The sequence below is a fragment of the Trichomonascus vanleenenianus genome (assembly GCF_965637985.1).
Source record: "Trichomonascus vanleenenianus strain CLIB 3782 genome assembly, contig: TRVA0_025S, whole genome shotgun sequence".
NCBI lineage: Eukaryota > Fungi > Ascomycota > Dipodascomycetes > Dipodascales > Trichomonascaceae > Blastobotrys > Blastobotrys vanleenenianus.
In genome coordinates, this window is record NW_027481862.1 from 111797 (window position 1) to 125290 (window position 13494).

A 13494-nucleotide genomic window follows, 5' to 3' on the forward strand; every position below is an offset into this window, starting at 1 on the left:
ATATCGAGGTAGATGTAGTCCATGTCAACCCCATTGCTGAATGGTCGCCCGGCGGATACTCCTCTGCAGTGAATGTTGGACCTCTCTGTTCTCAGAGCCCAGCCTGTCTTGCTCCACCTTCTCTACTCACGTCGGCGCTGCGGTATGTCCAGCCAGGGATCGACCACTTCCAGGGGCCGAGGCTGTTGGCCACCAGCGTTAACGGAAAGCTGTATGGCTGACTGTAATGGACCACCGATTGCCCATCATCAAGTTCAATTGACATAAATATTAGGTATCTAGGAATTTGATATGATTATGTACCAGGTAACGTACAAGTTAAGTTAACAGATTGTGTTAGAATAAAATGGTATCCATACATATGTATGTTAACTTATACTTAACTTGTGTGCAGCTAATGATCTGAATTACGGAAACTCAAACGGCATGTGTTAACTTATCGTTTGTTTATTTCAGCTGAACTACATGAAGCGCTTCGGATAAATACTAGTATTTACGTAGCTACGTACTATATATATATATATATATATTAAATAGATCGATTTAACAACATTCTCCAAATTAACGAACTACCGCACGTACATTGGAGTACGGTAAACTTGAGAATGGGAGGAGGCGGAGAAAAAAAAATTAAGCGCCCGAAGATAGCGGCCACTGGCAGCGATGAGCCCGGGGCGCGGGTAAAGCGAACAGAGGGCCAGGACCTGCCCTTTTTGCGATTATCAGCCCAACGCAACCTGTACAGTCCATTTCACCACCACGACCACGGCCACGAGAGAAGAATCTAACCGAGGACGACGGCAGAAAATTAAAGAGAAGGTCGAATGGTGAGCGTGCTTTTGCGACAGGGCCTCAAGGTTGGGAAGCCCGGACGGGCGCTTTGGCGCGAGTTTTCGAGCCAAGGAAACCACGCCGACGGCTCTGTGCTGATATTCAAGGGCAACGAGGGCCCGTTCAACGTCCAGGACGAGTACGGTCTGCTCCGCGTGCTCTTCTCCAAGCGGTTCGAGGACCCCAAGGAGCGGGTGCCCTACGTAGAGCAGGTCAAGCGGATCAGGCGAGTGCACGAGTACCGATCCTCGCGCAAGACGAGCGGATCCTTAGAGGATCTGGCCCGTATGGGCGATATCCTTGCTCAGAAAACGCGGTCATCGGCCGCCAAGAACGACAAGGCCGTGGCTGCGCGGCAGCAGATGGAGGCTGAGCTGGTACCCAAGATCAAGACGATTCTGGCTACAGTGTCGTCGCCGACTGATCTGGACAGCTTTCTTAAGATTAACAGTTCCTATGTAGAGGCGCCAGGGCGCATTTTGTCCGACCTGGACTCTTCACTCATGAGATGGGCCGTCACGGCGCTCTCGCTGATCGTCAGAGAGTCCAACTCGCATACACTTCCGCTCGTAGCCGATCTGCTCATGTCCTACTGGGGTAATGGGTTTCAGGGGATCGCCTTCACGCGCAGCGACGCGCGACGCCTCGTAGCTGAAGTGCTCGAGCGGGCCATGGAGCTCTATGCGCCGACCCAGTACGAGGTGCGCAACAATGAGATCTCGGTCCACCACAGCCTCGAAGAGCCGGATCTGTTCCGGTACCTCGTTGAGAGCTTCCTCGACACGTACGAGCTGCCGTACGACAGTGAGGTCAGCGACCTTCTGCTGCAGCTGGTCGCTCAAAGCGGCCCAATCGAGGCCGCTGAGGCGATCCTGGCTGATTACCTGCGCAATGCATTCGAGCCGTCTCCGCTGGCGGTCGATCTGTTCATCCAGGCGCTCGCCAACGAGATCAACGCCCAGCGGCTCGTGTTTAGTGGGTCCGACGCTGAATTCATCCAGCGAGTCAAGTCCGAGCTCAATGCCCACGCCTCGGTACTGGTGTCGGACCACGTGACCCCCGCCGTAGTAGAGTTCCTGCTATCCTGGACGACTAGCTACGACGAGGTTTACGCCGTTCTTGAGACCGCGTCGCTCTCCAAGCACGCCGAAGACGTGTACACCAAGTGCCAGGTCCCCATTCTCAGCGCTATTGTGCGATGCAGCTCCAATGACGCTGGATCTTCGCCCTACGCGACCGCCATGGCGCATATGTTTGGCGTGCTGAACCGGTTCCGCGAACTGTCGCCACAGGGCATTACATCGGAGGCCTACGATCAGTGTCTACTACTTTCCGCCATGTACGGCAACTCCCAGGGCATGTACCGGGCCATTGCCATGAAGATGAGCCTCGAAGACAAGTCCAAGCATGTCATTCCGCGCCACATTGCGGCAGAGGTGCTCGACCGGCTGCCCACCGCCGACTCGGAGGTTGCCCGCGAGAAGAAGACAGTCGGGTCGTGGTGGCTGGCGAACAACCTTGCCAATGAGGAATACTCGCTCGACCAGGCCGTGCTGTTCCACCTGCGCACCATGATAGACTCCAAGAGCGATATCCACGCGTACCAGCGGTACATTGCAGCCCTGGGGCGGCTCGCCTTGACCGACCGGTTAGCCAGCGAGTGGACCAAGCTCGTTGAGCACGGACTCACTGTAGAGACCCCGCAGGACGTGGTCCTAGAGTTCATTTCAGCATACAAAACCGCCGAGCGCAGCGACCGCGGGCTGCAGCTGCTAGGCCAGGTGCTCGATATGACGACGGAGGCGACCCACAATGGGTACGCTGTGTCGGTGCTGCGCAAGGTGTTCCGCTACGAGATTCTGCCGCTGCGGGATACAGTCCTCTACGTCGCACGGTGGTTCATTCGCAACAAGGACAAGGCGCAGTGGACTGGGGCAGATATTGAGGCGACCTTTGACGAGATGGGTAGCCGCGACTCGCTAACCTCGTTTACGAGCTCGGAAGCCAGGGCCGCGGGGCTCGTGGGTCGGGCCATTGCAGAGGCAATTCTCCAGGTGCAGCGAGGCAACGACGTCGATGAGGCGCTTAACAGCCTTAACGAGATGCTCGCCCGCTCCATCTAACTTGTACATAACTGATAGACTAATTTATTAGATGCTCTTGCAACTCCGTGATTCTCTTCTTCAATTGACTTAAGGGGCAAACCCCTAACCGTAGCTCCACTTCGCAGAGATCTTGACGGTCCAATGCGTTTGAGTGTTCGGGGGAAAGGTCAATTACAACGATTCAATTGGGAATCTATCATATGTATGCAAAACGAGAAGAGCTGATGTCATTACAGCCCAACCAAATCCAACCCTTGAAACTGGGGTATTCTCCCTCATTAAGTCTAAACATACCCCAATGCTGGAGGGATCACGGTGTATCGCCTTTATTATTATCTTGCGGGGGAGGCGGCGGGGATGGAGCAGGCGAACTGTGATGCTTTGGTTTTAGAATAACAGCCAGAAGAAGGCCAAATACTATAAGTGACAGGAGCAGGATGAGCTTGCATTTTGTCGAGCGCTTCTGGTAGTGGTGCGCCTGTACAAGCTCCTTGTCGGCTTGTCTGACGTTAGTATACATGGTTTCGATGTTGTAGTCGATTCGATCCAGTAATGTGCCCTGGTCAATGACCATTGTCTGCAAATCTTTGAATATCTCGGCCAGCTCAAGGATGCCCTGAGCAATTTGGGTTATTTCGCGCTCCCGCTGGCGGATTGTTTCGTCCTCTACAGCGAATTGCTGCTGCTTTTGCTGCTGGAGAGTCGATTGCGAAAACGCCACATCGAGGTCGTCTTCTCCAGGGGCGCTCGCCTCCGCCGTGGCGATATCATAAGGCGTCTCAAAGGAACTCTCGTTGCGCAGGGATTTGAGGTAACTCGATTGCATCTTGCGGAATATTGTAGAGGTGTCCTGCACCTTCGTGGCCAGAGAGATCTTCATGTTGGCCGCCATCTTCTGTTCGGCTGCCGAGTACGACCCGAGGTCAGTCATGCGGTCGAACCGCTTCATGATGCCCTGGCAGCGATGCAGGTCCTGGGTGATGCTCAGCGTTAATTGCTCAATCTCGCGCTCCTCGAGGGTACGGTCATCGAAACTGGGCAGTGCAGTCTTACGGTGGAGCCCGTCCAGTTTGGCTATTTTATGTTCGATCTCGGCAATGGCCTCCCCAATCTCATCCGACACGTCTACCCAGCTCGGGGGCAGTCGGTCCATCTCAATCGCAGTGCTTCCGCTCGCTATCAGCCCTTCTGCCTCCTCAGGGATGTTATCGAACTGCGGATACCGCGCATACGACTGGCGGAACGACACATATAGATTAGTCCGGTCTCTAAACATCGTCCTGGCGTGGTTGTGTTCTACCGCAGGTGTTCTATCGCCAGTTGGGTATCGATGCCATATCATAATTAATCTCCCGGCCACTCCTCCGGTTCACCGCGCCAACCAAGGAATGTCTATTTGTAGCAGTTGATATATTATTCTATTGTCATGTTGAATTGATTTAGACCGTAGCGGTATTACTATGAAATATTAGCAGATGCTGAGTTTGAACATGTAGAGTTTCATTGCGGCCCTGGTGAACTAGCCAAGTACACTGAGGAGAGCAGGGAATTTTAAGTACGGTAGTTTATATACCTTTATGCAACATTCCTTCTCTTCATTATTTAGCAGAGAGTAACGTGACTTTGGAGAATGTCAATTCGTATCGCCAAGGGAGTTCTGTAACCAGCTTTGGAGGGTTGTTGTAAAAAAATCTCGAGCGGAGCCGGGTTTGTTGGAAGTATTTGCGAGCACTACATTGTACCTGGACCCTGGATACGTACTCTGGTAAATTACTACAAATTAATAAGGTAGCTAGCTAAAGAACCTAATTGAGGCATTTTTCACTTATCCCTCCAGCTACAATATCTCTGGAGAATAATCTGTGAAGGTTGAGTATGGTATCTCTGTGCGGTCCTACCGGGAAGGCGTAATGAGTTGTGGCAACAAACTCCCAACGGGCCCGGTCTCTGTAACAAATATTGTTAGAGCGCAGTGACTCTTATTGGGAGAGTCACTGGTACTACAGTAGTGTACCCCGACATATGATAAGATGCTCAATTGACTAGCAAAAAGGACGGGCATAAACCGAATTGCCTGTCCATAGCAGGAATAAGGATTTGGAGACCGCTTGCAGGATAAATAATCTGTAATGGTGGAGTATCACTGCGAGCGTTGGTAACGGACCTGCTTACTTTTTGTAACAAACATTGTCGCAAAGCTGGGAAGTGGTGGTTGGGAGAGTCACTGATACTACCCCGGACAAATGAACAGCTAGCTCCAATTGACGAGCTAAAGGGCACAGAATTGACCCGAATTGACCCCTCCGCGCAGCGGAGCCACGAGGGTTTGGGGGCTGGCCCCCAATGCCGAATACCAACCGGTGCGGCTCCTGCGGCTCGCATTTATTCCGGCCCGGATGCAGCGGATGGCATTACCTGTTTCGGAGCGACCAAAGCAATGCACGCAACCATGAAATATTTTTACCCAACGGGGTCAGCAAGAGCGGAGAAAACGCTTTTTTTTCAATTTTCAATTTTTCAGTTCACTTTCTCATTGACGAACGAAAAAAAAATGGAAGAGTTGTCGCATCCATCGATCCAGGACGGTTGGTTCCGAGAGATCTCGGACACCATGTGGCCCGGCCAGGCCATGACCCTGCGAGTCAAGCAGATCCTCCACGTTGAGCAGTCCAAGTACCAGGACGTGCTGGTGTTCGAGTCGACTGACTACGGCAACGTGCTGGTTCTCGACGGAGCTATCCAGGCGACCGAGCGAGACGAGTTCTCGTACCAGGAGATGATCACCCATCTCGCGATGAACTCTCACCCGAACCCAAAGAAGGTGCTTGTCATTGGCGGCGGTGACGGCGGTGTGTTGCGAGAGGTCGTCAAGCACGAAGGCATTGAGGAGGCTGTGCTCTGTGACATTGATGAGGCCGTCCCACGAGTGTCCAAGAAGTACCTCCCATCGATGGCCGTCGGGTTCCAGCACCCAAAGGTCAAGGTTCACATTGGCGATGGGTTCAAGTTCCTCGAGGAATACAAGAACACTTTCGACGTCATCATCACCGACTCCTCTGACCCAGAGGGACCGGCCGAGATGCTCTTCCAGAAGCCGTACTTCCTGCTGCTGCACGATGCTCTGACTGAGAACGGTGTTATCACCACCCAGGCCGAGTCCATGTGGATCCACCTTGACATCATCAAGAAGCTCAAGAGCGACTGCAAGGAGGTCTTCCCTAACGTCGAGTACGCCTACACCACCATCCCAACTTACCCATCTGGCCAGATCGGCTTCATGGTGTGCTCCAAGAACACCACCGTCAACCTCAAGGAGCCGCTTCGAACCTGGTCCGACGATGAGGAGGCCAAGCTCAACCGATACTACAACAAGGCTATCCACAAGGCCGCCTTTGTCCTGCCAACTTGGGTTAACAATGCCCTTAACTAATTGGATATAGATGTGTGCGGCTCATGCGGCTAATACTTGTCTCTTCCTTGGCTTTTTTTTTTCCTTTTTTTTTTACGTCAACCTTCTTTCCTACCTGCTTCTCTCATTAATACTGCGCTGCATTTGACGGCGGGCCAGAGAGAGAGAGAGAGAGTGCTGTACTGTATGTAGCGGACTGAATATATGCAGCCAAGGCAGAATGTTTGAATGTTATAACCCGTCATGATTACACTGGTAAACTTTATTAGCGAACAGTATATACCTGTTTGCTAGTCAGGTACTTCTGATTGTTCTTTGCCAGCCCCCCCCTAGCTCCGCTGCGCGGAGTCAATTGACCTAAGTAATACTCCCTCGCTGAAGGCTGGCGTCAAATACAACTATACATGTAGAACTACTACGAAATATCACTTTACTGTGTCTGTGATGGGATATGTTAGGCTGGCCGGCTTGGAAAGGGTGCTACTACTACACTGTACTGGTGATATTTTTGGGGCCAGCCCCTAAACCCCCTTAGCTCCGCTACGCGGAGTCAATTGACCTACTTTCTCAACACAGGAACTCAAGCTTACTTAGGGCTGGCAGCTTAAAATAACATACTTACACTTGGTAGAAATATCACGAGTAACAGCTGTATATCATGTCCTGTGGGTTGAACGTCCCAGCTGAACGTCCCAGCTGCTAGCTAGCTAGCTTGGTAAGATTGGGTAAATTATTCCGATCACCAAAATTTGAAAAATAGCCAAACCTATAGAGACCAGCATACTTTGCATATAAAGATGGAGTTGATATTACCTGGAGATAAGCTGCAAAACGTCACGGAGGAGACCGTGCTCGGCCCAGGCATCTACCAATCGCCCTTAGCAGACGAGGCCATCCCATGTAAAGCCGGTCTCCTAGTGTCGCAGCGAAAGCGTGGTGCAGAGATCAAGTTTATAGAGTCGAATTCTCGACGGTATATACCCGCAGCTCAGGACTACGTTGTCGGAGTTGTTATTGGAAAGCATAGTGAAGGTTACAGAGTACTCCTGCAAGACCAATCTCCACCCGTAAGGTTGGATCAGTTTGCATTCGAAAACGCATCCAAGAAAAACAAACCAAACCTGGCCATCGGCACAGCAGTCTACGCGAGAGTCAGCGTGGCTGAAAGAGACATTGAGGCAGAGATCGAATGCTTTGACGCAACTACTGGCAAAGCTGCTGGATTCGGCGAGCTCAAAGCTGGTAACATTATCAACGTTTCCCTAGCATTTGCACGACACATGAGATTCCACGGCCATCCTGTTCTCACAGCTATTGGCGAGAAAGTAGCTTATGAAATAGCTATCGGTGTTAATGGCAAGATCTGGGTAAACGCTCCAGACGCCCGGACTATTCTAAAAATTTCAAAACTCATCGCAGAGGCTGAGCATTTGACCCCGTCCCAGGCAAAGAAGCGAGTTAACGAGGTCCTCTCGAAGTAATTGATCCAAAAAAAAAAAAGACCCAAGAGTTATAACTTTGGTAGATGACCCAGATATTATTAATGTTAATTTATTCGTATTAGGATTGCGTGTCCCCGTTGACCCATGTTCGATAATAGTCGTACTGGGAGTCGGCTGGTTGATCCTCCTGATCGTCTAACGTTAGGGCCCTCTTCTCATAGAGATGCGTAAGATCGTAATGCATTTTATAACTCTCATAGTCCTGTTCACTGACCTTGGAGTTGGACAGAATGGTGTCGGGAGTCGAGAATTCCAGGTACCTTTCGTACTCTGGGTGTGACTCGGGGGCGCCATAGAGAGCGTCTAAATCCGAGGACAGCTTTGACTCTTCCTCATAATACTCCGTGTACGGAGTCATGGGAGTTGGGCTACTGAAGTACTGTTGATAGTCGGCTCCCCCTGAGCTCTCAATTGGCCCTAACCAGTCGTCTACCTTCTGCTTGAGCGCTTCCAAAGCCGATTCCTGGTCAAGGCTTTCTTCGCCATCGTCACCCAACTCAGAATCTCCCCGGGAGTAGTTGAGCATGGGTTCGGTACCGTCGACTGTACTAGCAATGCCGCCCACTGTTGACGGACTTCGCGCAATTTCGGGGCGCGAAGGCTCTTCATAGCCATTAATGAGCCTGGGCAGGAATTGCGAGTGGTACATCTGGGAGGCGCGCCTGAGAGCTTCCTTGCGTATAGAAAACGAGTCAAGGCTAATCTTGCGGCTGCTTTGCCGTTCGTGCGGATTATGGTAGTCGAGCTGTGTATGTGAAGAGCTCTCTGGCAGCTGGTCGGGAAGCGGGGGCTTCTTCCCCCTCTCCTTACGTCGTAGCTTTCGCGACTTGAACGGAGAAATGGGGCCTAGACCATGGTACGCGGCATCTAATGGGTTGAGATACCGCAGCGTGGAATTCATCTTGTAGGTAAACGCCAATTCAAACGACGAGAGATAACGAGGCTTGTAGTATTCGTTCCAATAATTGTCGAAGAACCCGCGGTAGGGCATTAGCGGCTCATACTCGAGTTCCCCTGCTTGCGCGATTTGGCGGTCTATTCGCATCCGAAGGGGCTCGAGATTGGTTGGAATCCACCATCTGACGTAGCTGCGTCGGCGCTTCTCGCGGTTGAAGTAGTCATTGTGCAGGAAATGGTCGGTCGGCAGCTCCCACAACATAGGCTGGCCCTTTTGCCATACGTAGTTACCCAAAAACAGGTTTATAGCATCCTGTCGCTGGGAATCGACAAACGAATTGTTGTAGAACCGCCGAATTGACTCTATCATGTCCCTCGAGTGGCTGGACCACTGGTTGATCTTGCGATACGTCTCCATTGTGTTGACGAGATGGGACCCGCCGTACTGCAAAGCTATGGTGTCTCCATGGTCATGGAACATTTCAGTGAGCAGATTGACGGCATCCGAGTCGTATTCAATGTTTGGGTTGTCGACAACGCCCAACGCCTGCAATTGATAGCCCAACGCACGTTTGCCAATAACAAACTGCGCGGCGTTCGTTCTATCAAGACAGTCGATGCAATTCGTGCGGCAAATGCCATCTTGTATCGTCATGCCGCTAAGGTTTCGTCCGTTGTGGAAGAACCCCGTGGTTTGCAGTGTTTTGTCGGCATACTTCTCCAGGAAATCAATCACCTCCTGGTTGCGCCCCTTGGCAGCGCGGCTCATATCCCATGAAGTGTACCGAATATGCTGTTCCTTTGGCAGAAACTGGTTGAGATAGTTAATACACTGCTCAAACTCGACAAGCAATTTTGTTTCCCGCGGAATCTTCTCCTTGGTTTTTATGAGATTAAGCACCTGAATAGGCCGCCCGTACCGCTTGAACATGGAATTAAAGTGCAACCCAGCCGGAGCATAGAATGGGTCCATCGCATTGAGCTCGATTGGCGGTTTTGGCGACATATTGCTGATATCCTGTGACCAGTGGACGGGAATGCTGCCCCTATGCTGCACGTAGGACGTATAGCGTGGGTTGTTGAAAAGCCCGTCTCCCGGGTCATGAAAACTGCTCGTCAACAGATCGGTAACAATCTGCTCCGTCTCCACTTCATTGGCGACGTTTCCCTGATCGTTAACGCCACGCTTTAGGAACCGCGCTCCGGCAAAGTAATGCGACCTGCGGGCAATCAACGCCACAAGAACCGTCCTACCGCACACCGATATCTTTGCCTGGTCAATGAACCCATGAATGGCTGGGCTACACCAGTCGAGGGCCGCGTCAAACCGCTCAATTACAGGTTTCAGTAGCGCATTGTTCCACACAAACATTTCATTGTAGTCCAGGTCATCGGCATAATTCGTGGTCGGGTCAAGCAACCCTAGTGCTCGCTCCTTCTCGCGTATGAGATTGTACTGGAGTGTGTGCGTCAGATCATAGGTGTAGCTGAAGTAGAACGTCTTGCTCAGGTCGAGGTTCTGAAATATGAGCATAAATCGAGCTTCTTCCGACCGCCGGTCGGGCTTTCTGTACAGGCTGCTATGCGTCAGCGGGATTAGCTGAGTATTATCAATGTGGTAAATGTAGTGTCCGCCAATAAGCGCAACCACGCTGCGCTTAGTCACCATGATCATATAATACCCTTCGGTGAACCGGATAAAGCCAAGGATGGCAAACGCTGTGAGTCTTTTGGTGAGACCGCCTTCATCTTTGTGATGCTCTTCGAGCTTCGTCAGTCCTTCCATGACTTCCTTCCGTGAGCAGGGCATGTTGTCCTCCTTGATTGCTAGCTGGTCCGATTGGGTGATATCAATCTCGAGCATTCTGAACCGCGTCTCTCGCGAGTTCGACCCGACAATGTACATACGTGACTTTGTCTCGTAGAGAGTGAATTTGGACATGAGGAACGGCCGCAACGGTGCCGGCGTCTCCTGCGCTTCCTTCTTATCATCGTCATCACCTGCGGGTTGTGGGGGTAGGGGTTGGTTCAGCTCGGTCAACGAGGAGTTCGCAGACGACTTCACAGCTCCAGACGCCTGCGGCAGGATTGGCAGGTCGATCTGGCTGCCAGCCGCCGATGCAAGCAGCTCTGAGTCGTTCTCCATGATTTGGTGAAGTGATTCCGATCAGTGGGACATGAATGACACCAACGACACCCACTCCACATTTATCACGAACATGAAGAATGAAGTGGTTACGTATATTCTATTGCGATCGTAAGATATAAGATATAAGATATATACGCTGTATTATACAGAGCACATAGGTAGTGCAGAGTAGTGGGATATTTTGCGCTATCCAATTGCAACATGTGTACGCCCGCGCGTATTTATATAAAGCCGCACGCGCCGCGTGAGCCGCCGTATGCATAATATTGCAGTTGCTAGCCCTCCGATTAGATTCATGAGCTAAATACAATTGAGAAATTATTATACACAACATTAGGTGGCATTGTCGGATACTAGGAAGACTTGTTGATCATAGAGGAGAGGAATTGCGCGACTGCCGGATCGAGTCCCTCCACCTTGAGAGAAGCTGCATCGGGCTGGGACTGTCCTTGTTGCTCATGAGACTTCACTTCAATTGGCTTCTCTTCAGTTTTCTGCTTCTTTGCATTCGGTTCACCTGAGTCGTCCTCCTCGTCCGAACTTAACGCTGCATACTCCGGCGTAGCATCGTCGTCAATGACTGCTGATGGAGCGGCTGGGCCGCTGAGCAAAGAGGTGCCAAACCCTGGCAGTGAACTAACCACACTAGGGACATACTCTTCATGCTCCTCTTCGTCTTTTGTTGGCTCGAGCTCCTTCTCAATGGGCGAGGCCATAGGAGGAATCGTGGACTCCTGCTGCTGCTCGGGCAAAGTGTCTTCAACAAGCATTTGATCTATCTCCTTCTTCGTTTCCGTGGCATGCTTTAGTTTCTCTCCAAAGTCAGCCAGAAGTTTCTCGTCAGATGCGATCCTGGCCTTGTTGGTGTCTATAAGCTTCTGCAGCTGTTCCACAAACTGTCTACGCAATTCAATTGTTTTGCCAAGCGACAATATACTCGACGAAAGGGACTGTTTGAGTCCATAAAGCTTGCGTGAGTATTCTGGCGGCGCGGGAAGCATATCCGTGTCGAATAAATCCTTGTACTCCTTTACTGCGTTGGCCTGGAGCTTTGTTGTCAATATGTCCGTGTCATTGAGCTGTTTCTGAATGTCCGAAGCATCCTTGAGCTCTGGTGGAGGGGCCAGAGCGTCCAGCGACCCACTCAGAGCCCCCGGGCGCCCGTCCTTGATCTGAGTGTCTATCGCCGCCAGCACGGCGGGACCAAAGATCTGCCGCTGTCTCCATACGTCTACGACCCGTTTAATTTTGTCCCTCACTTCCTTGGAGGTCTGGCGATGTGCTGACGCTAGGGCGGCCGGCATCACAGCGCCGAATGCCTGGACGAACTCGTCCTTCTTGCGGGCCCGTGCGTTCTGGACAACTTCATTGGCTAGGTACACGAGGCCCAATTTCTTCCCTGTCGGAGCTACCAATCCGTTAGTCTAAATAATCACAATTTTTTGCTTGATAGATATAATCTCTCACCTTTTTCTAGGTATTTCTGCCAGATTCCCGCGATATCGGTCGCATACCGCTTGTAAAACAGAACCTACGAACGAATTAGCCAATCCCACCAACCACGCTCTCAATATATCATACCCACTGGGAGATCCCCACGATCGAATCTTGCGTCTCGGTCAGAGTGCTCAACCGAGCCGTGAAGTTATCCTCTGAGAACATGTCTTCGTAGGCAGCCTTTCCCCTATCGCGACTGATCTTGAACGAGGGGTGGTGGAGTGGGGTGTGGCGCGCGCGGCGACAGCTGGCCGGGGGAGGTTGCGTGTCACCATTCATCACCGACCAGTGCCTGCTATCGACGACAGCTACAGAGGATACAGAAACATGTCGAACTTCCCGTCGCTTGAAGAAATTGACAAGGACCTGGCGTCCACGGCCCAGAACGGGTCTGCTTTTGAAGAGGACGACTTTTTGTCCCGTGAGAAGGCAGTGCTGGGCGAGGACGCTGAGGCGTTTGACAAGCCGACGGAGGCCACGGCCGACGATAGCGTGGCGAGCTTTGAGAAGAGTTTCCCGTCGCTCAATGAGCAGGACAATGCGAGTGCGCTGGGCCCCAGTGGGCTGATCTCGGAGCCGGCGGAGCCGTACTTGCCGGGTGCTCCCCTGCAGACGAACGAAGTGACATCCAAGGCCAATGAGCTGTCGCTGGAGGACTCGGAGCCAATTAAGGAGTGGCGGGCGCGCAAGGACCTGGAGATTGAGCAGCGAGACAAGGCCGATGAGCAGAAACGGGAGAGAATCCGTGAGGAGGCCAAGAAACGAATTGACGATTTTTACGAGAACTACAACAACAAGAAGGACGAGTCAATTGAGCAAACGCGAAGCGAGGAGAAGGCGTTCCTTGAGGAGCGTGACAACGACGTGGCCGGCGTGGGCAACACTTGGGAGCGCATCTCCAAGCTGATTGACTCGGCGCCGGAGAAGACTCAATTGCATGACAAGTCGCGGTTCAAGGAGCTCATCAACTCGCTCAAGAAGGATATCAACGCGCCAGGTGCCGCTGGATACTAAGCTATAACTTATCTAATACAAATTTAACTCCCTCATTTATTAGATTTTGCGAAACGATCAATCTATTGGACATATACCTGGAATTGATTT

General features: G+C 51.7%; 7 protein-coding genes across 7 annotated transcripts; 4 read left to right on the plus strand and 3 right to left on the minus strand.

Annotated features, from left to right (window-relative positions):
- Positions 1-824: 824 nt before the first annotated feature.
- Positions 825-2954, plus strand: TRVA0_025S01222 (uncharacterized protein; the record flags this gene model as incomplete). Its single annotated transcript, XM_076685479.1, has 1 exon — positions 825-2954. The coding sequence occupies one exon, from the start codon at positions 825-827 to the stop codon at positions 2952-2954; it is 2130 nt and encodes a 709-aa protein (XP_076540293.1).
- A 292-nt stretch (positions 2955-3246) lies between these two features.
- Positions 3247-4212, minus strand: TLG2 (t-SNARE syntaxin TLG2; the record flags this gene model as incomplete). Its single annotated transcript, XM_076685480.1, has 1 exon — positions 3247-4212. The coding sequence occupies one exon, from the start codon at positions 4210-4212 to the stop codon at positions 3247-3249; it is 966 nt and encodes a 321-aa protein (XP_076540294.1).
- Positions 4213-5487: 1275 nt separating this feature from the next.
- On the plus strand, positions 5488-6366 carry SPE3 (spermidine synthase; the record flags this gene model as incomplete). Its single annotated transcript, XM_076685481.1, has 1 exon — positions 5488-6366. One exon carries the CDS (start codon positions 5488-5490, stop codon positions 6364-6366), a length of 879 nt encoding a protein of 292 aa, XP_076540295.1.
- Positions 6367-7142: 776 nt separating this feature from the next.
- RRP40 (exosome non-catalytic core subunit RRP40) lies at positions 7143-7826 on the plus strand (the record flags this gene model as incomplete). The annotated part of the gene is made up of 1 exon (XM_076685482.1): positions 7143-7826. The coding sequence occupies one exon, from the start codon at positions 7143-7145 to the stop codon at positions 7824-7826; it is 684 nt and encodes a 227-aa protein (XP_076540296.1).
- A 79-nt stretch (positions 7827-7905) lies between these two features.
- On the minus strand, positions 7906-10890 carry FIG4 (phosphatidylinositol-3,5-bisphosphate 5-phosphatase; the record flags this gene model as incomplete). The annotated part of the gene is made up of 1 exon (XM_076685483.1): positions 7906-10890. The coding sequence occupies one exon, from the start codon at positions 10888-10890 to the stop codon at positions 7906-7908; it is 2985 nt and encodes a 994-aa protein (XP_076540297.1).
- A 356-nt stretch (positions 10891-11246) lies between these two features.
- On the minus strand, positions 11247-12555 carry RTT103 (CTD-interacting domain-containing protein; the record flags this gene model as incomplete). Its single annotated transcript, XM_076685484.1, has 3 exons — positions 11247-12301; positions 12361-12424; positions 12475-12555. The coding sequence occupies 3 exons, from the start codon at positions 12553-12555 to the stop codon at positions 11247-11249; spliced, it is 1200 nt and encodes a 399-aa protein (XP_076540298.1).
- A 162-nt stretch (positions 12556-12717) lies between these two features.
- On the plus strand, positions 12718-13404 carry CLC1 (clathrin light chain CLC1; the record flags this gene model as incomplete). Its single annotated transcript, XM_076685485.1, has 1 exon — positions 12718-13404. The coding sequence occupies one exon, from the start codon at positions 12718-12720 to the stop codon at positions 13402-13404; it is 687 nt and encodes a 228-aa protein (XP_076540299.1).
- Between the last annotated feature and the right edge of the window lie 90 nt (positions 13405-13494).